The 22336-nt window shown below is 44.3% G+C and overlaps 2 protein-coding genes and 1 long non-coding RNA gene across 3 annotated transcripts in view; all 3 read left to right on the forward strand.

Annotated features, from left to right (window-relative positions):
* The first annotated feature begins 948 nt into the window (after positions 1-948).
* On the forward strand, positions 949-9051 carry LOC106596360 (transcription factor BTF3 homolog 4). The gene is made up of 6 exons (XM_014187661.2): positions 949-1169; positions 1930-1992; positions 6177-6290; positions 7261-7462; positions 8652-8717; positions 8914-9051. The coding sequence occupies exons 2-6, from the start codon at positions 1939-1941 to the stop codon at positions 8958-8960; spliced, it is 483 nt and encodes a 160-aa protein (XP_014043136.1). The 5' UTR covers positions 949-1169; positions 1930-1938; the 3' UTR covers positions 8961-9051.
* A 1880-nt stretch (positions 9052-10931) lies between these two features.
* On the forward strand, positions 10932-11805 carry LOC123741591 (uncharacterized). Its single transcript, XR_006769039.1, has 2 exons — positions 10932-11623; positions 11690-11805. It is a non-coding gene; the product is annotated as an uncharacterized lncRNA (long non-coding RNA).
* Positions 11806-16876: 5071 nt separating this feature from the next.
* The window catches only part of LOC106596333 (zinc finger FYVE domain-containing protein 9), a 69920-nt gene continuing 64460 nt past the window's right edge, over positions 16877-22336 (forward strand). The window contains exon 1 of the mRNA XM_045714336.1: positions 16877-17024. The gene's annotated coding sequence lies outside the window, so the exon portion shown is untranslated. The remainder of the gene's footprint in view (positions 17025-22336) is intronic.

The following is a 22336-nucleotide window of genomic DNA, read 5'->3' on the forward strand; positions in this document are numbered from 1 at the left end:
AGGGGGTACTTCAGGGGTACTCCAGGCAGAGCAGAATTCAGTTGCTGGAACACAAACCGGAAAAGGCCGGTAACCACTGAGTGTATTTTTATTACCATGTTTCCATCCAACATTTTTGTATGCCAGTAAAGTTCATGTTGGATAAAAAAAAATGTAATGACAGGCTTGATGGAAGCAGCAAATTTGTCGGTAAACAAACATTACCAAATGTCGACAAAACCAAATACTAGGTGCTATTGAATTGAATTAATAGGTGGGATAATAATACGAGAAATGGTGGTGGAAACGCTTTTATGCGCAAATATTGATATAATAGCCATAATATGAAAGTAAACGTGGAATCATGCGATGACATGTGGTCATCCCACTATAACCCCCGGAAATCATGCAGTTTATTAGGCTACAGGTGAAATAAATTGTAAAATAACTTTACAGGATGGGCAAAGTGCAAGGTGATGAGCGTGATGCTGCTTTCCAATAAATATCCAGGGTTTTATTCTGGTGACATGATCGTGGGCACACTCGCTATTTAAAGCAACAGGTTTTTGTGAGATAACAATCAGTAGAGTTAAATGCGATGGAAATCCATTTAACTTGTATTTTATTTTATTCGGTACATGGTTATTTAACCGTCAAAGCTATGTCATCACACACATACTATAATCTGGAGCAACAAGTCAATTTGATCACCAATGGAAACAAATCTCTGGTGGGAAAATGCACGATTTTATGCGGATTTTAGAATGTCGCCAATTGGGTGGAAACCTGGCAATTCATGCAACAAAACAAAAAAATACAAATGTGATATGGACCACAACAATGGCACAAACGGTTGATTTCTCATCAGAAACACATTGCAGGCAACTGTAGTACAAACGGCGTTCATGTTGTGGCTATAAGTCTGTATGTGTTTTAAAATGATTCATAAACTAATACATTAAATCAATCAATCAATAAATCAAAATCCCCATCTGCTGAAAATTACACAAACACCAAAACGACCTGAAATTCACCCACGGAGAGAAAAGACACGTGTTGAGATTCGCCATCATCCTCATCAACCTCGTGTTCCCTCCTGCTACTTCCTGTTCTGCTGTGAACCTTTTGTGGATCAAAGTGCTGTGCCTTGGGACTGATCGATCAAATTACTGACGCTGTCTTTTACACAGGTAAATATACATATATATACGTGTGTGTGTGTGTTTTTAACAACTAGAGCTATGGACCACGGCATATAGGATAAAAGATAACAGTAAGCGTTGTTCTCCGTTTGCTTTGAGCTCCTAGCCTACTGTGTTTACAATGCTAGCTAGGTAACAGTCTCCACGGTATCCTAGCTGTGGCTTTATGCAGGAACATTTTAGAAAAGCTCATTTTTAGTTAGTTAACTAGCTAGCTCGTCAGGAATATGAGATGGTTAACTGGCTAAATGACAGCTTTAGTTAGTTGTCGACATTTTTATGGCTAACTTGAGTCTCAAATGTTGACACTACGGGGCGTAGCGAACATTTTACTACCGTTAAAATGGGTAACGTTAGCTTGCTAGTTTAACTAGTTTAGTTAATGACATGGTGTAACGTTTTAACCAACTAGGTAACTAACTATTCATCTGTGTGTGTGTGTGTGTGTGTGTGTTTTTGGCTGACAGGCATTGTTTCTGTTGTTGTTGAAGAGTCGGACACCTGATGATTTGTAGTGTTTCCAGACAATGAACATTGTTGGCTAATAAACTAGTTTTAACTGTCAGATAAGACTCAATTGGTGCCTAGTTTGTAGCTAAGTCCATTAATAACAGCTTCCACAGTGATTCAGGATAAAACGTGAAGCTGATTTGCATTCATCCAGTAGGCCTGTTTATATTGTTGTTGATTTTTGTTAATTCATGAGGATATTTTCTTGACAACTCATCCATGTTCCTCTTTTTTCCAGATAAAAGCCATGAACCAAGAGAAACTAGCCAAACTTCAGGCCCAGGTCCGGATAGGTGGAAAGGTAACTACTATTATCATCTCTACTGTTAAAATCTACATTTTGTTATGACACAGATATGACTAAATTGTAGAACCCTTCCATATCTGGTAATGTGCAGGGTTGAAGGCCAGCGGTTTAGTAGCTTAACTGCCTGTCTGTCTGTCTGTTTTGTTGAAGGGCATTAGACTTATCAAAGCAACTGGGAGTCTTGTTTTCCCCCTGAACACATTACTCCTATTATGGGACAGATGCTTTGGCCCATCCTGCCTGGCTGTGGGGCCCAGGGCTTTGTCTCTTACTGTTTGGTAAGGGCCTCGTTGTGTCTCCTCTCCACAGCTAGATGGCACTGTTGGTGTGGCCTAAATTTAACACCTGCCGAATGTGTCGATTTTTGTCATTGGCGGATAACATGCCGATCCTGACTAGACCGGGCACGTATGTGCACGTGTTGGTTGTTGTCCACCCACACCAGACGTGATCAGGACACACGTGTTGAAATATCAAAACGAACTCTTAACCAGTAATATTAATTTGGGGACAGGTAGAAAAGCATTAAACATTTATGGAAATTTAGCTTGCTAGCTTGCTGTTGCTAGCTCATTTTGTCCTGGGATATAAACATTGGGTTATTTTACCTGAAATGCACAAGGTCCTCTACTCTGACAATTCATCCACAAATTAAAGGGTCAACCAAATATTTTTCTAGTCATCTCTCCTCCTTCCAGGCTTCTTCTTTGGACTTTATATGGTGGTTGACAACGAACTTTAAGGTGCTTCACCACCACCGACTGGAGTGTGGACCTCAGTTCATCTTTCAATCACCCACGTGGGTATATGCTCCTAACAACCAATGAGGAGATGGGAGAGGAGGGACTTGCAGCGTGTGAAGTGTCAGTCACAAATAGAAACAAGTTCTGTTTTAGTGCCTGGCTACGCAGACGCTCGTGAGCAGTGTGGATGCAATGATTGAATAATGTATTTTGCCGCGAACGTGACGTTAGCGGTGTGGTCAGCATGTTAGGTGCATTTCACCAGCCACGTTAGCGGTGTGGTCAGCATGTTAGGTGTATTTCACCAGCCACGTTAGCGGTGTGGTCAGCATGTTAGGTGTATTTCACCAGTCACGTTAGCGGTGTGGTCAGCATGTTAGGTGTATTTCACCAGCCACGTTAGCGGTGTGGTCAGCATGTTAGGTGTATTTCACCAGCCACGTTAGCGGTGTGGTCAGCATGTTAGGTGTATTTCACCAGCCACGTTAGCGGTGTGGTCAGCATGTTAGGTGTATTTCACCAGCCACGTTAGCGGTGTGGTCAGCATGTTAGGTGTATTTCACCAGTCACGTTAGCGGTGTGGTCAGCATGTTAGGTGTATTTCACCAGCCACGTTAGCGGTGTGGTCAGCATGTTAGGTGTATTTCACCAGCCACGTTAGCGGTGTGGTCAGCATGTTAGGTGTATTTCACCAGCCACGTTAGCGGTGTGGTCAGCATGTTAGGTGTATTTCACCAGCCACGTTAGCGGTGTGGTCAGCATGTTAGGTGTATTTCAGCAGCCACGTTAGCGGTGTGGTCAGCATGTTAGGTGTATTTCACCAGTCACGTTAGCGGTGTGGTCAGCATGTTAGGTGTATTTCACCAGCCACGTTAGCGGTGTGGTCAGCATGTTAGGTGCATTTCACCAGTCACGTTAGCGGTGTGGTCAGCATGTTAGGTGTATTTCACCAGTCACGTTAGCGGTGTGGTCAGCATGTTAGGTGTATTTCACCAGTCACGTTAGCGGTGTGGTCAGCATGTTAGGTGTATTTCACCAGCCACGTTAGCGGTGTGGTCAGCATGTTAGGTGTATTTCACCAGCCACGTTAGCGGTGTGGTCAGCATGTTAGGTGTATTTCACCAGCCACGTTAGCGGTGTGGTCAGCATGTTAGGTGTATTTCAGCAGCCACGTTAGCGGTGTGGTCAGCATGTTAGGTGTATTTCACCAGCCACGTTAGCGGTGTGGTCAGCATGTTAGGTGTATTTCACCAGCCACGTTAGCGGTGTGGTCAGCATGTTAGGTGTATTTCACCAGTCACGTTAGCGGTGTGGTCAGCATGTTAGGTGTATTTCAGCAGCCACGTTAGCGGTGTGGTCAGCATGTTAGGTGTATTTCACCAGCCACGTTAGCGGCCTGGTGAGGGTGCCACATTGCGAGTATTTCACTCTCATTTGTGAATACAAATAGTGAAGTATGATCACATTTATAGTAACATAAACGCTGCAGTTGCTTTTTCCCCCAAAGTATTTCTGCCATTAGAAGCACACATACGAAAAAATTGGTGTAATTTACTTGAAACAAAAGTCTACTGAAGTGAGACATTGTCCTTGTTTACATTTGTTTTGTTCACAAGCTTGTTATTTTTTTTCAATGTTTGAGTTTCAACTGGGAAGAGACGACAATGCAGCTATTAGTCAGCTGTTGCGTTACCACGGTAACCTCCCACCCTTTTAAAGGGGCAGGTGAACATTTGTGTTTTGTCTGTGATATTTTGGTTAAAAGCCTCGGGTCACAAAATTATATGAAATTTAAACAATAGACCACATTACTACTTTAATAGTAATACATTAATTATTTTCTAAACATTACAGAGCATGCTCATCTTTGTTTTGTGTAATTTTTAGCTGAGGGGGGAAAAAATATTTTGGCTGGTACAATCTGAGTGAATGGGAGGGGGGGAAATATACTTTTTGTTCCCACTGTTGGCACTCAGCATATCACTAACGTGTTGATTGCTTTAAGTTAGACTAGTATATCCGTTGTACTGGCTTGAGATAGAAAATAAGTTAATAAATATTTGGGTGAAGACCAAATACTCTATACGTTTCCCTGGGTGCTGAGTCCAAACCAATGTGCAGGAGATTCGATCTGTTGTGTGTTGCATTCAAAGAGGTTCTGTGGTTTCATCGGTCACCTGCATTTCCTATTCATGGTTTGCACTACAGTGCACAAGTAAGTCTCTTCTTATTGGTGTCCTTTAGTAGTGGTTTCTTTGCAGCAATTTGACCATGAAGGCCTGATTCACACAGTCTCCTCTGAACAGTTGATGTTGAGATGTGTCTGTTACTTGAACTCTGTGAAGCATTTATTTGGGCTGCAATTTCTGAGGCTGGTAACTCTAATGAACTTGTCCTGTGCAGCAGAGGTAACTCTGTGTCTTCCTTTCCTGTGGCGGTCCTCATGAGAGACAGTTTCATCATAGCGCTTGATGGTTTTTGCGACTGCACTTGAAGAAACTTTCAAAGTTCATGACATTTTCCTCATTGACTGACCTTCATGTCTTAAAGTAATGATGGACTGTTGTTTCTCTTTGCTTATTTGAGCTGTTCTTGCCATAATATGGACTTGGTCTTTTAACAAATAGGGCTATCTTCTGTATACCACCCCTACCTTGTCACATCACAACTGATTGGCTCAAACGCATTAAGAAGGAAAGAAATTCCACAAATTAACTTTTAACAAGGCACAGCTGTTAATTGAAAAGCATTCCAGGTGACTACCTCATGAAGCTGGTTGAGAGAATGTCAAGAGTGTGCAAAGCTGTCATCAAGGCAAAGGGTGGTAAAGTTGAAGAATCGCAAATATATATATATATATAAAATATATTTTGATTTTTACACTTAATTGAACACTATTACGTAGTTGTGATGTCTTCACTATTATTCTACAATGTAGAAAATAGTAAAAAATAAAGAAAAACCCTTGAATGAGTAGGTGTATAAACATTTGACTGGTGCTGTACACATATTTTCAGTATTTCTCCACCAACCCTACCACTCTTGCCCTAATTGGAGTAAACTAATGAACAACAACACTTAGGCTTCTACGTCCAGCTTATAGATACTATAAACAAAATATGTCCGTAAAATGTATATTTTATTTTTGTCCTTCCTCAACCGCTAATCAATCTCTGATGTCCATCCAGTTTGGATTTCTATTTCCCATTATATATATTTCTATAGTTCTGAACCTTTTCTATTCGTATAGTTTCAATAAGATTGTAAATACTTTTAGCAAAAAAAAAAACATGTATTATATGATTTGACTTTTTTTTTCTCCCAAATCACCCAGTAGAGCTGTCTGCAGTTAGCTCCAGGTAAATGTTTGTACTTCGTCCCGCTGGAATAAAACAAGCACATGTTGACCTTTTTACCTGTTGTTGTTGTCCTCAGGGAACAGCTCGTAGGAAGAAGAAGGTGGTTCACAGAACGGCAACAGCTGACGACAAAAAACTCCAGAGTTCTTTGAAGAAACTGGCAGTGAACAACATCGCTGGTATCGAGGAGGTAAGTCCTTCCAAGGATGAAACTTTTTGAGTTTACCATCTTCACACTGAGCATGTCAACTAAATCAACACTTAGCCTCTTGCCATGGCAGCCAAATGTAGATCTGAAAGTCCCGGGAAAGGGTTAACAACCTCTTTTTTTTCCCTCTGAAATGATTAAATAGGTAGACAGCTTGTCCTGTGAAAATCTACGGTAAAAATTGTAGTCATATTGCTGACACCTTTTTTTTCAATCCAATCTGGGCTCTGTTCAGTTGCCATAGAAATTCCTCTAGAGCTGATGTAGATGGGTATTCTACATGTCAGGAAGGCATGATTTTTGTTCTTCATAGCATATTTCTATCTGAACGTTCAGCACGACAATGTTTCGGGAATGTGCACCTGCTGTTATACAGGACAGAATGCTTTGCTAAACTCCTGTCTTTATCCCCCCCCTGTCTTTATCCCCCCCTGTCTTTATCCCCCCCTGTCTTTATCCCCCCCCGCCTTTATCCCCCCCCTGTCTTTATTTCCCCCCCTGTCTTTATCCCCCCCCTGTCTTTATCCCCCCCCTGTCTTTATCCCCCCCCTGTCTTTATTCCCCCCCCTGTCTTTATCCCCCCCCTGTCTTTATCCCCCGCCCCCCCTGTCTTTATCCCCCCCTGTCTTTATCCCCCGCCCCCCTGTCTTTATTTCCCCCCCTGTCTTTATCCCCCCTGTCTTTATCCCCCGCCCCCTGTCTTTATCCCCCCCCTGTCTTTATCCCCCCCTGTCTTTATCCCCCCCGCCCACCGCCCCTCCCCCTGTCTTTATCCCCCCCCCCCTGTCTTTATCCCCCCGCCCCTCCCCTGTCTTTATCCCCCCCCCCCTGTCTTTATCCGCCCCCGTCTTTCCCCCCCTGTCTTTATCCCCCGCCCCCCTGTCTTTATCCCCCGCCCCCCCCTGTCTTTATCCCCCGCCCCTCCCCTGTCTTTATCCCCCGCCCCTCCCAGGTGAACATGATTAAGGACGATGGCACGGTGATCCACTTCAACAACCCCAAGGTGCAGGCCTCTCTGTCTGCCAACACGTTTGCCATCACAGGCCATGCAGAGAACAAACAGCTGACAGAGATGCTCCCAAGCATCCTCAGCCAGCTGGGGGCAGACAGCTTCACCAGCCTCCGCAAACTGGCAGAGCGGTTCCCACGCCAAGGTGGGTTTAGTGTGTACACTGCATTAGGAATGTATTCAGACCACTTGATTTTTCTCTGTATTTTGTTAGATTATTCATTTTTTTCCCCCTCATGTATTTACACAGAACACCCCATAATGGCAAAGCAAAAACATGTTTTTAGAAATTGTAGCTAAGTTGTTAAAATTAAAAAGCTGAATTATCACATTTACATAAGTATTCAGACACCTTTAACTTAGTACTTTGTTGAAACACCTTTGGCAGTGATTACAGCCTTGAGTCTTCTTGGGTATGACGCTACAAGTTTGGCACACCTGTATTTGGGGAGTTTCTCCCATTCTTCTCTGCAGATCCTCTCAAGCTCTGTCAGGTTGGATGGGGAGCGTCGTTGCACAGCTATTTTCATGTCTCTCCAGAGATGTTTGATCGGGTTTAAGTCAAGGTTCTGGCTGGGCCACTCAAGGACATTCAGACTTGTCCAAAAGCCACTCTTGCGTTGTCTTGGCTGAGTCAGAGTTGTTGTCCTGCTGGACGGTGACCCCCCCTTCAGTATGAGGTCCTGAGCGCTCTGGAGCATGTTTTCATCAAGGATTTCTGTACTTATTTCATCTTTATAGTCTCCAAGTCCCTGCTGCTGAAAAACATCTCCACAGCATGATGCTGCCACCACCATCCTTCAGGTTTCCTCCAGACGTGACACTTGGCATTCAGGCCAAAGTGTTCAATTTTGGTTTCATCAGACCAGAGAATATTGTTTCTCATTGTCTGAGAGTCTTTAGGTGCCTTTTGGCAAACTCCAAGCGGGCTGTCATGTGCCTTTTACTGAGGAGTGGCTTCCGTCTGGCCACTCTACCATAAAGACCTGATTGGTGGAGTGCTGCGGAGATGGGTCGTTCTCATAGGAAAGGGGCTGATATTTCAGTTTTATTTTTTGATACATTTCTAAACCTGTTTTCGCTTTGTCATTATGGGATATTGTGTGTAGCTTGAGGAGTAAAAATAATGATTTAATCAATTTTAGAATTGGGCTGTAACAAAACAAAATGTGGGAAAAGTCAAGCGCTCTGAATACTTTCCGAATGCACTGTAGTTGCACGGCCTCACGCCGTCCCGTCCCCCGGGAAGTTGCACGGCCTCACGCTATGTTCAAGAATAAAATGTTTAATTTCCCCCTTTTTTTTTAAAAAATCTTTCTTCCCCCGATTTGCAGTACTTGACAACAAAACGATGTCAATCAGCAAACCAGAAGATATTGAAGAGGAGGACGATGTTCCAGGTATTGTTTCTCACTACACACAGCTTTGTTGTTAAAACGACTGCATATCATGCGCTCTCTGGGGTGATATGATGCTGGTAGAGGTGCAGTATGTTGTTCTCCTTACTGTAAGTAGCTTTGGATTAGAGCCTCTGCTAAATGACTTAATGGTACTTTCCTGAAGTTTTACATGTAACTCTCTCTCTCTGCTCCATAGATCTCGTAGAAAACTTTGATGAAGCGTCAAAGAATGAAGCCAACTAATGAATCCAACTTCAGGCCCATTCTACCCTTTTAACCCTCTACCCTTCCTCAGTACCCTCTATTCAGAACACACTGGGTACCCCCCCCCCCCCCCAATAACCTATCTTCTACCCAGTACACACCTCTCTATCACGTGGGATCTGTTCAGAAAGATGTAGCATGACTTACACAATCTATCATGTAGAACAGATGAGTGTCAGAGCAGTCACCATACCTATTCTGTCTCACATGGCCTCAATACCACCCCAGACCTCCTCTCTCTCTCTCACATGGCCTCAATACCACCCCAGACCTCCTCTCTCTCTCTCACATGGCCTCTACCACCCCAGACCTCCCCTCTCTCTCTCTCTCTCACATGGCCTCTACCACCCCAGACCTCCCCTCTCTCTCTCTCTCTCACATGGCCTCTACCACCCCAGACCTCCTCTCTCTCTCTCTCTCTCACATGGCCTCTACCACCCCAGACCTCCTCTCTCTCTCTCACATGGCCTCTACCACCCCAGACCTCCCCTCTCTCTCTCTCTCTCACATGGCCTCTACCACCCCAGACCTCCCCTCTCTCTCTCTCTCTCTCACATGGCCTCTACCACCCCAGACCTCCCCTCTCTCTCTCTCTCTCACATGGCCTCAATACCACCCCCAGACCTCCCCTCTCTCTCTCTCTCTCACATGGCCTCAATACCACCCCCAGACCTCCTCTCCCTCTCTCACATGGCCTCAATACCACCCCAGACCTCCTCTCTCTCTCTCACATGGCCTCTACCACCCCAGACCTCCCCTCTCTCTCTCTCTCTCACATGGCCTCTACCACCCCAGACCTCCCCTCTCTCTCTCTCTCTCACATGGCCTCTACCACCCCAGACCTCCTCTCTCTCTCTCTCTCTCACATGGCCTCTACCACCCCAGACCTCCTCTCTCTCTCTCTCTCTCACATGGCCTCTACCACCCCAGACCTCCTCTCTCTCTCTCACATGGCCTCTACCACCCCAGACCTCCCCTCTCTCTCTCTCTCTCACATGGCCTCTACCACCCCAGACCTCCCCTCTCTCTCTCTCTCTACATGGCCTCAATACCACCCCAGACCTCCCTCTCTCTCTCTCTCACATGGCCTCTACCACCCCAGACCTCCCCTCTCTCTCTCTCTCTCACATGGCCTCAATACCACCCCAGACCTCCCCTCTCTCTCTCTCTCTCACATGGCCTCAATACCACCCCAGACCTCCCCTCTCTCTCTCTCTCACATGGCCTCAATACCACCCCAGACCTCCTCTCTCTCTCTCTCTCACATGGCCTCAATACCACCCCAGACCTCCTCTCTCTCTCTCTCTCACATGGCCTCAATACCACCCCAGACCTCCTCTCTCTCTCTCTCTCATGGCCTCAATACCACCCCAGACCTCCTCTCTCTCTCTCACATGGCCTCAATACCACCCCAGACCGCCCCTCTCTCTCTCTCTCTCTCTCACATGGCCTCAATACCACCCCAGACCTCCCCTCTCTCTCTCTCTCTCTCTCACATGGCCTCAATACCACCCCAGACCTCCCCTCTCTCTCTCTCTCACATGGCCTCAATACCACCCCAGACCTCCTCTCTCTCTCTCTCTCTCACATGGCCTCAATACCACCCCAGACCTCCTCTCTCTCTCTCTCTCATGGCCTCAATACCACCCCAGACCTCCTCTCTCTCTCTCTCACATGGCCTCAATACCACCCCCAGACCGCCCCTCTCTCTCTCTCTCTCTCTCTCACATGGCCTCAATACCACCCCAGACCGCCCCTCTCTCTCTCTCTCTCTCACATGGCCTCAATACCACCCCAGACCGCCCCTCTCTCTCTCTCTCTCTCTCACATGGCCTCAATACCACCCCAGACCGCCCCTCTCTCTCTCTCTCTCTCTCTCTCTCACATGGCCTCAATACCACCCCAGACCGCCCCTCTCTCTCTCTCTCTCTCACATGGCCTCAATACCACCCCAGACCGCCCCTCTCTCTCTCTCTCTCTCACATGGCCTCAATACCACCCCAGACCGCCCCTCTCTCTCTCTCTCTCTCTCCACATGGCCTCAATTCCACCCCAGACCTCCTCTCTCTCACATGGCCTCAATACCACCCCAGACCGCCCCTCTCTCTCTCTCACATGGCCTCAATACCACCCCAGACCGCCCCTCTCTCTCTCTCTCTCTCTCTCTCTCTCACATGGCCTCAATACCACCCCAGACCGCCCCTCTCTCTATCTATCTATCTACACACAACTGCTGTTGAAAGAACAACATCGTCCAGTATTTGAGCCACAAGACATATCAAACTGGTGTTGTCCCAAATGGCTCCCTCTTCACTGCTTTTGACCAGGCCCCATAGGGATTTTAGTCAAAAGTAGTGTACAGTGTAGTTGGGAATAGTTGACCATTTTGTTACGGAGCCAGTATACCCACCAACTGTAACACAGAAATCCATGTCTCGTATTTTAACAAGCGGTCCTATTCATGGCGTTTTGGGAGGCCCGTTTTTTTTTTATCAGTACATCTATCTGACATGAAGATGTAGGTGGGCCTTAATGTAGGATGTCAACATGTCTAGGTGGGCCTTAATGTAGGATGTCAACATGGTCCCGGCCCTGCCAGACATGTCTAGGTGGGCCTTAATGTAGGATGTCAACATGTCTAGGTGGGCCTTAATGTAGGATGTCAACATGTCTGGGTGGGCCTTAATGTAGGATGTCAACATGTCTAGGTGGGCCTTAATGTAGGATGTCAACATGTTCCCGGCCCTGCCAGACATGTCTAGTCTTATACAATTTTTTTTTTTTCTCCTGTTTATTAAAAACCAAATAAATCTGTGATCATGAATAGTTTGTTTGTGTTTTTATTAGGTGGGGGATCTGCTTGTTTTAAGCTAACGTTGAATGGTTCAGATACTGTGTGTTTGTCTGAAATGGCAACCTATTTCCTGTATAGTGACTGTAGGGGCTTTTGGTCCACCGTGGGGCCCTATAGGTGCCATTTGGGATCTGCATGTTTCGGTGGTCTTGCTTAAAGCGGCAATATTTAACTTTTTTGGGGCGACCTTGACCAAATTCACATAGAAATGCGTGTTATAGATCTGTCATTCTCATTGCAAGCCAGTCTAAGAAGCGGTAGATCTGTTCTAAACTCGGCAGCAAAAGAAACGGCCCTTTTTCAGGACCCTGTCTTTCAAAGATGATTTGTAAAAATCCAAATAACTTCACAGATCTTCATTGTAAAGGGTTTAAAGACTTTCCCCACGCTTGTTCAATGAACCATAATTAATGAACATGCACCTGTGGAACAGTCGTTAAGACACTAACAGCTTACAGACGGTAGGCAATTAAGGTCACAGTTATGAAAATGTAGGACACTAAAGAGGCCTTTCTACTGACTCTGAAAAACACCAAAAGAAAGATGCCCAGGGTCCCTGCTCATCTGCGTGAACGTGCCTTAGGCATGCTGCAAGGAGGCATGAGGACTGCAGATGTGGCCAGGGCAAAAAATTGCAATGTCCGTACTGTGAGACGCCTAAGACGGTGCTACAAGGAGACAGGACGGACAGCTGATCGTCCTCGCAGTGGCAGACCACGTGTAACAACACCTGCACAGGATCAGTACATCCGAACATCACACCTGTGGGACAGGTACAGGATGGCAACAACAACTGCCCGAGTTAGAGGGATTGTGCGTTCCTGGTCTATCAGTGCTCAGACTGTCCGCAATAGGCTGAGAGGCTGGACTGAGGGCTTGTAGGCCTGTTGTAAGGCAGGTCCTCACCAGACATCACCGGCAACAACGTCGCCTATGGGCACAAACCCACCTTTGCTGGACCAGACAGGACTGGCAAAAAGTGCTCTTCACTGACGAGTTGCGGTTTTGTCTCACCAGGGGTGATGGTCAGATTCGCATTTATCGTCGAAGGAATGAGCGTTACACCGAGGCCTGTACTCTGGAGCGGGATCGATTTGGAGGTGGAGGGTCCGTCATGGTCTGGGGCAGTGTGTTACAGCATCATCGGACTGAGCTTGTTGTCATTGCAGGCAATCTCAGCGCTGTGCATTACAGGGAAGACATCCTCCTCCCTCATGTGGTACCCTTCCTGCAGGCTCATCCTGACATGACCCTCCAGCATGACAATGCCACCAGCCATACTGCTCGTTCTGTGTGTGATTTCCTGCAAGACAGGAATGTCAGTGTTCTGCCATGGCCTGCGAAGAGCCTGGATCTCAATCCCATTGAGCACGTCTGGGACCTGTTGGATCGGAGGGTGAGGGCTAGGGCCATTCCCCCCAGAAATGTCCTGGAACTTGCAGGTGCTTTGGTGGAAGAGTGGGGTAACATCTCACAGCAAGAACTAGCAAATCTGGTGCAGTCCATGAGGAGGAGATGCACTGCAGTACTTAATGCAGCTGGTGGCCACACCAGATACTGACTGTTACTTTTGATTTTGACCCCCCCTTTGTTCAGGGACACATTATTCCATTTCTGTTAGTCACATGTCTGTGGAACTTGTTCAGTTTATGTCTCAGTTGTTTAATCTTGTTAAGTTCATACAAATATTTACACACGTTAAGTTTTCTGAAAATAAACGCAGTTGACAGTGAGAGGACGTTTCTTTTTTTCGCCGAGTTTATGTGCGTTATTTCTATTCTCGTTAAGTTTAGTTTTTGCGTCTTTTACTTTGGGTTTTGTACAGCAGCTTCAAACACCTGAAAAATACAATATATGGGGTTATTGAAAAGACAGATGGTACAATGATTCTCGACGCTACACGTTTCTTATTTTGTCCAAAACTGAATATAAGGGAACTATTAGCATTTTAGCAACCGGGAAATGGCGGCGTGATTCCTGCATATTGCACCTTTTTATTTTATTTTTTATTTTATTGAAAATATAATTTAAAGTTACAAGTCCAGACTAGAGCCTCAATGTGTGGCTTGGACTAGGTTGGGAATAGAGGTCCGTATTCAGTCACAGACCATGTATGTATATATATATATATATATATATAGGCTATTTTATTCCCCAAGGTCCAACAGGATAGATCATATCACTGCATGGTTACATAGCAATATATTTTAAATAGGGCTTTTACATTGGCTATCGGTGACGTTTCATGGTCATGAACACGATGGTGAAGTCCCGAAAGGCACCATAGTCCCTATATAGGGCACTACTAACGACCGGTGGGAATATAGGGCACTGCTAACGACCGGCGGTGTATATAGGGCACTGCTAACGACCGGCGGTGTATATAGGGCACTGCTAACGACCGGCGGTGTATATAGGGCACTGCTAACGACCGGCGGTGTATATAGGGCACTGCTAACGACCGGCGGTGTATATAGGGCACTGCTAACGACCGGCGGTGTATATAGGGCACTGCTAACGACCGGCGGTGTATATAGGGCACTGCTAACGACCGGCGGTGTATATAGGGCACTGCTAACGACCGGCGGTGTATATAGGGCACTGCTAACGACCGGCGGTGTATATAGGGCACTGCTAACGACCGGCGGTGTATATAGGGCACTGCTAACGACCGGCGGTGTATATAGGGCACTGCTAACGACCGGCGGTGTATATAGGGCACTGCTAACGACCGGCGGTGTATATAGGGCACTGCTAACGACCGGCGGTGTATATAGGGCACTGCTAACGACCGGCGGTGTATATAGGGCACTGCTAACGACCCGGCGGTGTATATAGGGCACTGCTAACGACCGGCGGTGTATATAGGGCACTGCTAACGACCGGCGGTGTATATCGGGCACTGCTAACGACCGGCGGTGTATATAGGGCACTGCTAACGACCGGCGGTGTATATAGGCCACTGCTAACGACCGGCGGTGTATATAGGGCACTGCTAACGACCGGCGGTATATAGGGCACTGCTAACGACCGGCGGTGTATATAGGGCACTGCTAACGACCGGCGGTGTATATAGGGCACTGCTAACGACCGGCGGTGTATATAGGGCACTGCTAACGACCGGCGGTTTCTCTTGTGCATTGTATAGGGAATATGGTGTGATTTCTGACTCGGACAAGGCCCTGCATTGAGTTGCATTTTCTTATTTTTATTTATTTTTTATTTCACCTTTGTTTAACCAGGTAGGCCAGTTGAGAACAAGTTCTCATTTACAACCTGGCCAAGATAAAGCAAAGCAGTGCGACAAAAACAACAACACAGAGTTACACATAAACAAACGTACAGTTATTAACACAAAAGAAAATAAAAATATAAAAATCTACGTACATTGTGTGCAAATGTAGAAGAGTAGGGAGGTAGGCAATAAATAATTACAATTTAGCATTAACACTGGAGTGATAGATGTGCAGATGAGGTGCAAGTAGAGATACTGGGGTGCAAAAGAGCAAGAGGGTAAGTAATATGGGGATGAGGTAGTTGGGTGGGCTATTTACAGATTTGCTGTGTACAGGTACAGTGATTGGTAAGCTGCTCTGACAGCTGATGCTTAAAGTTAGAGAGGGAGATATAAGACTCCAGCTTCAGTGATTTTTGCAATTCGTTCCGGTTATTGGCAGCAGAGAACTGGAAGGAAAGGCGGCCAAAGGAGGAGTTGGCTTTGGGGATGACCAGTGAGATATACCTGCTGGAGCGCGTGCTACGGGTAGGTGTTGCTATGGTGACCAGTGAGCTGAGATAAGGTGGGGCTTTACCTAGCAAAGACTTATAGATGACCTGGAGCCAGTGGGTTTGGTGACGAATATGTAGTGAGGGCCAGCCAACGAGCGCATACAGGTTGCAGTGGTGGGTAGTATATGGGGCTTTGGTGACAAAACTGATGGCACTGTGATAGACTACATCCAATTTCCCGAGTAGAGTGTTGGAGGCTATTTTGTAAATTACATCGCCGAAGTCGAGGATCAGTAGGATGGTCAGTTTTACGAGGGTACGTTTGGCAGCATGAGTGAAGGAGGCTTTGTTTGTGAAATAGGAAGCCAAATCTAGATTTAATATTGGATTGGAGATGCTTAATGTGAGTGTGGAAGGAGAGTTTACAGTCTAACCAGACACCTAGGTATTTGTAGTTGTCCACATATTCTAAGTCAGAACCGTCCAGAGTAGTGATGCTAGTCGGGCGGGAGGGTGCGGGCAGCGATCGGTTGAAGACGATGCACTTAGTTTAACGATATGATATAGGGGTGATGTGTACCCCGCTCTGCTTTTGCCTGGAAAAGGCATCTTACAAGGTTATTAAATAAATGCTATTTTCGCTGAACGGTGGAGCTAATTGTAAAGGTGTCCGCGTCACAGGAGGCTGGTAAGGGGAGGATGGCTGGAATGGAACGGTATCGAACACATTACCATTCCAGCCATTACTAGACGCACATCCTCCCCACTTTAGGTGCCACCAGCCGCCTGTGGTCTGCATACATAGTTAGAATTTTTTTTAATTTTTTTTTTTTTTTAAAGCAGCAATATCCCTGATGAGACACCGTAGCAATAAGTACACAATGGTTTGAATTAATCCAAAATAACCAAGGGGCCAGTGTTCCTGTCTAGAGGCACTGTTTCGACTGCTCCTGTAATTTTGCTGACACCCAACCCAGAAAGACAATTTCCATACACGGCCACATTGAAAGTCAGATAAGAAAATTCCTAGTAAAACGCTTTAGTCGTCACTTTTGTGCACAAAACATTCATTGAAATATAAAAATAATTGTCACTAAGGACATTTTGTTATCACTCGCATGCAAAGATATTGGCTGTGTTCTCGTGCATCAAAACTGTGATGTTTCATGGGTAAATTGTGACCGGCTGACTGATCTACAAATAATACTGAGTAGTTATTAATGATGCAAGATGATTTGTAGATTAGTTAGTCTCCCCTTTAAAAATCGGCCATTAAAATGTTAGCGCTAGTACGCATGTGCTGTTGGTGTATACATGTTTTTTTTTTTTTAACAGTCTACGGTATAAAGAAATATATAACTAATCCAAGACAGTTCATCTGTGTCGTTTACGGTGGGAGCAAATGAAGCATAGTGGGCAGAAAAAGCAAGGAAGTAGGCAAAGCCAAGCACGACCTATAGGTGCGTTGTTGCATGTATTTGCATATTTCCCTTCCTATTTCAGGTGCGTGTGTGCACTAACTCAATTCAACTTTGTACTCCTGAACAACGCAATTAAAAAAAAAAAAAAAGTCTATAAAACTTAGTGCACTGTATTCGTAACAGATTCTATTTTTGGTATTTTATTTTTATTGATATCAGATGTTTCATCGATGAGAAGATTTGCAGAACGTCTGCCCTGTTTCACCTCGTTCCACTATCCGCCAATGGACTTACTCTCACTGCCATATGTTCTGAACGGAGGGCAGCACGATCGAGTCCCCCTAGAAAGATGATCATTTTACGTACTTTTTATTTGAATATTGTAATTGGAATTACTCAATAGTCTACATAACTTAAATTGGTCTATTGTGGAGGGAAACGGGTTTAATTTAGTGACAGCCCCTCCATTCACTGCAATGCAATGCAATGCAACCACATATTAATTACATATTGGCTTGTAGAGAAAAAACGTTCCGTTGCCGATGTCACAGTGGGTTTGAGAGAGTACTCAGTAAGGTCTGTTGAATCTATGTGGTGTTATTTCATGGAGGACTGAGGTCTAAATACCCAGCAACACCATCCACACTCAACTCTCAAAAAAAACTACTAATAATTGCTACTTGGCCCCTCCATTAGGGCAAGGCAAGAGTGCATGGAAGTCTAGTATGGAATTGTATTTTATTACACACTGGAAATAAACAGGGAAAGATTTTGTAAAAAAAGTAAGTCTCACTCCAGTCTCCTTTTGACCTCAGTTTTTCAACACAAACAACAGTCAATTCATTTTTGTTCTATTGGAATGAATATAACATGCAGGATTCCATTCATATGTTTAAGAAAGGCTGAGTAGTCAACCATTCAGAACATAATTTGGTTAGTAGAGATCCTACACTCGTTGGAGAGAAACAAGGGTTCCCAAAGGGTTTTATGGCTGTCACCATAGAAGAACCCATTTTGGTTCTTGGCAATGTTCCCTCTGAACGGCGCTCATGCTGCCCAGTAACCCCCCTGGGGGACTGCCAAGCAGCTGCTTTGCGACTGCCATGCAGAAGAAATATGAGCCCACAGAGAGAAGCAAAATATTGAACTTAACTTTCTAGTTTTCCCCTGTTAAACGCTATCAACGTTTCCCTTTACTGTGGCAATTGTGATCGAATCAACGCAATATTAGCCACTTTCATTGCAACATACCAAAACGAACTATGTACAGTTGAAGTCGGGAGTTTACATACACCTTAGCCAAATACATTTAAACTCAGTTTTTCACAATTCCTGACATTTAATCTGAGTAAGAAAAATCCCTGTCTTAGGTCAGTTAGAATACTAGTAGAGAGAATTTTTTTTTTATTTCAGCTTTTATTTCTTTCATCACATTCCCAGTGGGTCAGAAGTTTACATTCACTCAATTAGTATTTGGTAGCATTGCCTTTAAATTGTTTAGCTTGGGTCAAATGTTTCGGGTAGCCTTCCACAAGCTTCCCACAATAAGTTGGGTGAATTTTGGCCCATTCCTCCTGACAGAGGAACTGAGTCAGGTTTGTAGGCCTCCTTGCTCGCACACGCTTTTTCAGTTCTGTCTACAAATATTCTATGGGATTAAGGTCAGTGCTTTCTGATGGCCACTCCAATACCTTGACTTTGTTGTCCTTAAGCCATTTTGCCACAGCTTTGGAAGTATGCTTGGGGTCATTGTCCATTTGGAAGACCCATTTGCGACCAAGCTTTAACTTCCTGCCTGATGTCTTGAGATGTTGCTTCAATATAGTCACATCATTTTCCTGCCTCATGATGCCATCTATTTTGTGAAGTAGACCAGTCCCTCCTGCAGCAAAGCACCCCCACAACATGATGCTGCCACCCCCGTGATTCACGGTTGGGATGGTGTTCTTCGGCTTGCAAGCCTCCCCATTTTTCCTCCAAACATAACGATGGTCATTATGACCAAACAGTTCTATTTTTGTTTTATCAGACCAGAGGACATTTCTCCAAAAAGTATGATCTTTGTCCCCATGTGCAGTTGCAAACGGTAGTCTGTCTTTTTTATGGTGGTTTTGGAGCAGTGGCTTCTTCCTTGCTGAGCGGCCTTTCAGGTTATGTCGATATAGGACTCGTTTTACTGTGGATATTGATACTTTTGTACCTGTTTCCTCCAGCATCTTCACAGGGTCCTTTGATTTGCACTTTTCACACCAAAGTACGTTCATCTCTAGGAGACAGAACGCGTCTCCTTCCTGAGCGATATGATGACTGTGTAGTCCCATGGTGTTTATACTTACGTACTATTGTTTGTACAGATGAACGTGGTACCTTCAGGCGTTTGGAAATTGCGCCCAAGGATGAACCAGACTTGAACCAGACCAGGCTGATTTCTTTTGATTTTCCCATGATATCAAGCAAAGAGGCACTCAGTTTGAAGTTAGGCCTTGAAATACATCCACAGGTACACCTCCAATTGACTCAAATGATGTCAATTAGCCTATCAGAAGCTTCTAAAGCCATGATATCATTTCCTGGAATTTTCCAAGCTGTTTAAAGGCACAGTCAACTTAGTGTATGTAAACTTCTGACCCACTGGAATTGTGATACAGTGAATTATAAGTGAAATAATCTGTCTGTTAACAATTGTTGGAAAAATGACTTGTCATGCACAAAGTAGATGTCTTAACCGACTTGCCAAAACTATAGTTTGTTAACAAGAAATGTGTGGAGTGGTTAAAAAACCTAAGTGTATGTAAACTTCCGACTTCCGACTGTGTGAGATTGTGTTGTAGGCAGAACACATTGGAGTAGAATTCTATTGCATTGACACACAACTAGCCCTTACTAACCAATCAGAGCTGCAATAGGCCTATATGCAAATAGACCATTGCCATATATGAATCTGTGCCATTTTTTTTTTTTAACTGGACCTTGTTTACAGTATGAGCGGTCGTGAGTAGATGAGCTTGTTTTGAGATCAAAGAGAGAGCTGCGTGTACTGTAGCCACGTGTGCACATTTTGTTCATATCCTTTGCTAGTTAACAAGTTATTAGCCCAGTTATATATATATATATATATATAATTTGTAGTCAACAATGGGGGAGTAATTGCTTCCTACAAGAGCACAAAACGTGTACATTTCTAGACATCTTTGAAAGGCCAGTCAGGTAAAGAGATTATTTTTTTGGTAAGGAAATAATAATTAATTTTATTTTGTAAAGTGTTTAATACATCAAACAACACCATTTTCAGCCACCTTGTCTGAAGGACAAGTGGATGAACAGGTTAATGTCAAGTCCTGCATGTCTCATGGAATGTAGGCCTATATTGAACACCACACATTGGCTGCTGCTGTAGGCTGAATGATAGAACAGCTATTTCCATGTTAAAATATTATGGATGCATTTTCTTCATTGCTTTTGATGGTCCGCGACTCTGGTAGGCCAAGGTTATGATTAAATAGCCACAATAGCCTACTTGGCCACTGTTAAAACTGTAACTTATAGTGGGTACAGCCTCACTGTTAACAGTAAATGCCACTGGAAGTTGCACAGAATTTTCACAACATTCAAGTTTGTTCTCAGCAGACTTTAAATTTGCTCAGTGGTGAAAACATAGAGGGAACATTGGTTCCAGGTCAAACTTTTGGGGGTTTTAGGTAGAACCCGTTTGGGTTCCATGTAAGGAAAAAGGTTCTACCTGGAAGAACAAAAGGTTATCTTATGGGGACAGCCAAAGAACCTCAAATTCCTTCTTACATTTGCTTATAAACACAATAAATAAAAAAATCGACACTGATTTTAAAATGGTATATTTTTATTTATTTAGTTATTCACCTTGCAACGTGTTGAAAATGTGGGCTTTTATTTTTGAAGTTTTTTTCTTCATTATCATTGGAAAGTGACGTCGTTGTAAAGTGACGCTAACAGGAATGGTAGTGAGACGTCACACAACTATTTTACTCTCCTCACTTCAGCTGTTCCAGGTCTGGTGACAACTCCACTCTATGTGCTGGGTTTACCTACACGGGGAGACGTGGAAAATACAACCGAAAGGCGTTTGTTATTAGACCTGTGTCTCTGTGTGTGTGTGTGTGTGTGTGTGTGTGTGTGTGTGTGTGAGAGAGAGAGAGAGAATGACCGGTATAAACGGAAGGATCTCATGGCATTACCTGTGAAGATGGGAATTCCACCAGTGAGTATAATAGTATAAGTCGCTAATACGGTCAGTGATCTTAGCTCTGATGGTAGACACTGCGTTGGGTTCTGCTGGATTCTACTGGGTTCTGTGGTGTAGAACATTCATCCCATTCTGAAAAGTCATTCTAACACGGACATTATAATGATTATCTCATTGGTTTGGCTAAGCCATAAAAACAACATTAGCCAGCAAGCTAACTAACGGGAAATAGCTGTAACTAATATGTCGCTGGTGGTAGACATTTAGTTTCGGGTGTCAGCTAACATTAAATAATAAAATAATAATTTTAAAAAACAACAATCGTTACCGCAGGCTTGTAGCCGTCCTTTATAACGACATGTCTGTCCGTGACTGAAACAACACTGTGTAGAAGTAGCTGCTACAAGCTATCCGCTGTCCTAAAACATCTACTTGTCAACATTACACACACACTGTTGCCTCTATTTTATAATAATGTAGCCTGCACATGATAGACTGTAACTTCTGTGCAGTCTGACGAAGTGTATTTTGTATTGCATTTAGTCTGAAGCTATTGGCACCGCAGAAACTAATGCTGATAGTACAGTAACTCATAACTCATTGCTTTATCCCCTATTGACTAACTAGTTTAACGTTAGTGTCTTCTGGTCAAGGGATGCTGGCTGTACAGTTTTGGAAACATAAGTAACAGTATGATTTTATGCCCCTTAACTTTTCATAATGTTTCGAAAAACCGGTTTGAAAGCAATGATTTGACTTTTCTAAACGTTAAAACAAAGGGTTGGAATTGTAGTTGCACATGGAGCCAACCATTGGGTGAATGTAGCTGCTTGAAAATACTGACAGAGAAGAAGGGTTTTGAAGAGCTAAGCAACCCATACTTCCTGACCACACGTTAACCATAAACCACCAACAAACAGGTAACGAGATGGCACTTATTTTCTTTAACCTTTTATTTAACTAGGCAAGTCAGTTAAGAACAAATTCTTATTTACAATGACTGCCTAACGGGGAACAGTGGGTTAAATGCCTTGTTCAGGGGGGCAGAACGACAGAATTGCTACCTTGTCAGCTCGGGTATTCAATCGAGCAACCTTTCGGTTACTGGCCCAACGCTCTAACACACTAGGCT

The sequence above is a fragment of the Salmo salar genome, chromosome ssa03 (genome assembly GCF_905237065.1).
Source record: "Salmo salar chromosome ssa03, Ssal_v3.1, whole genome shotgun sequence".
Lineage (NCBI taxonomy): Eukaryota > Metazoa > Chordata > Actinopteri > Salmoniformes > Salmonidae > Salmo > Salmo salar.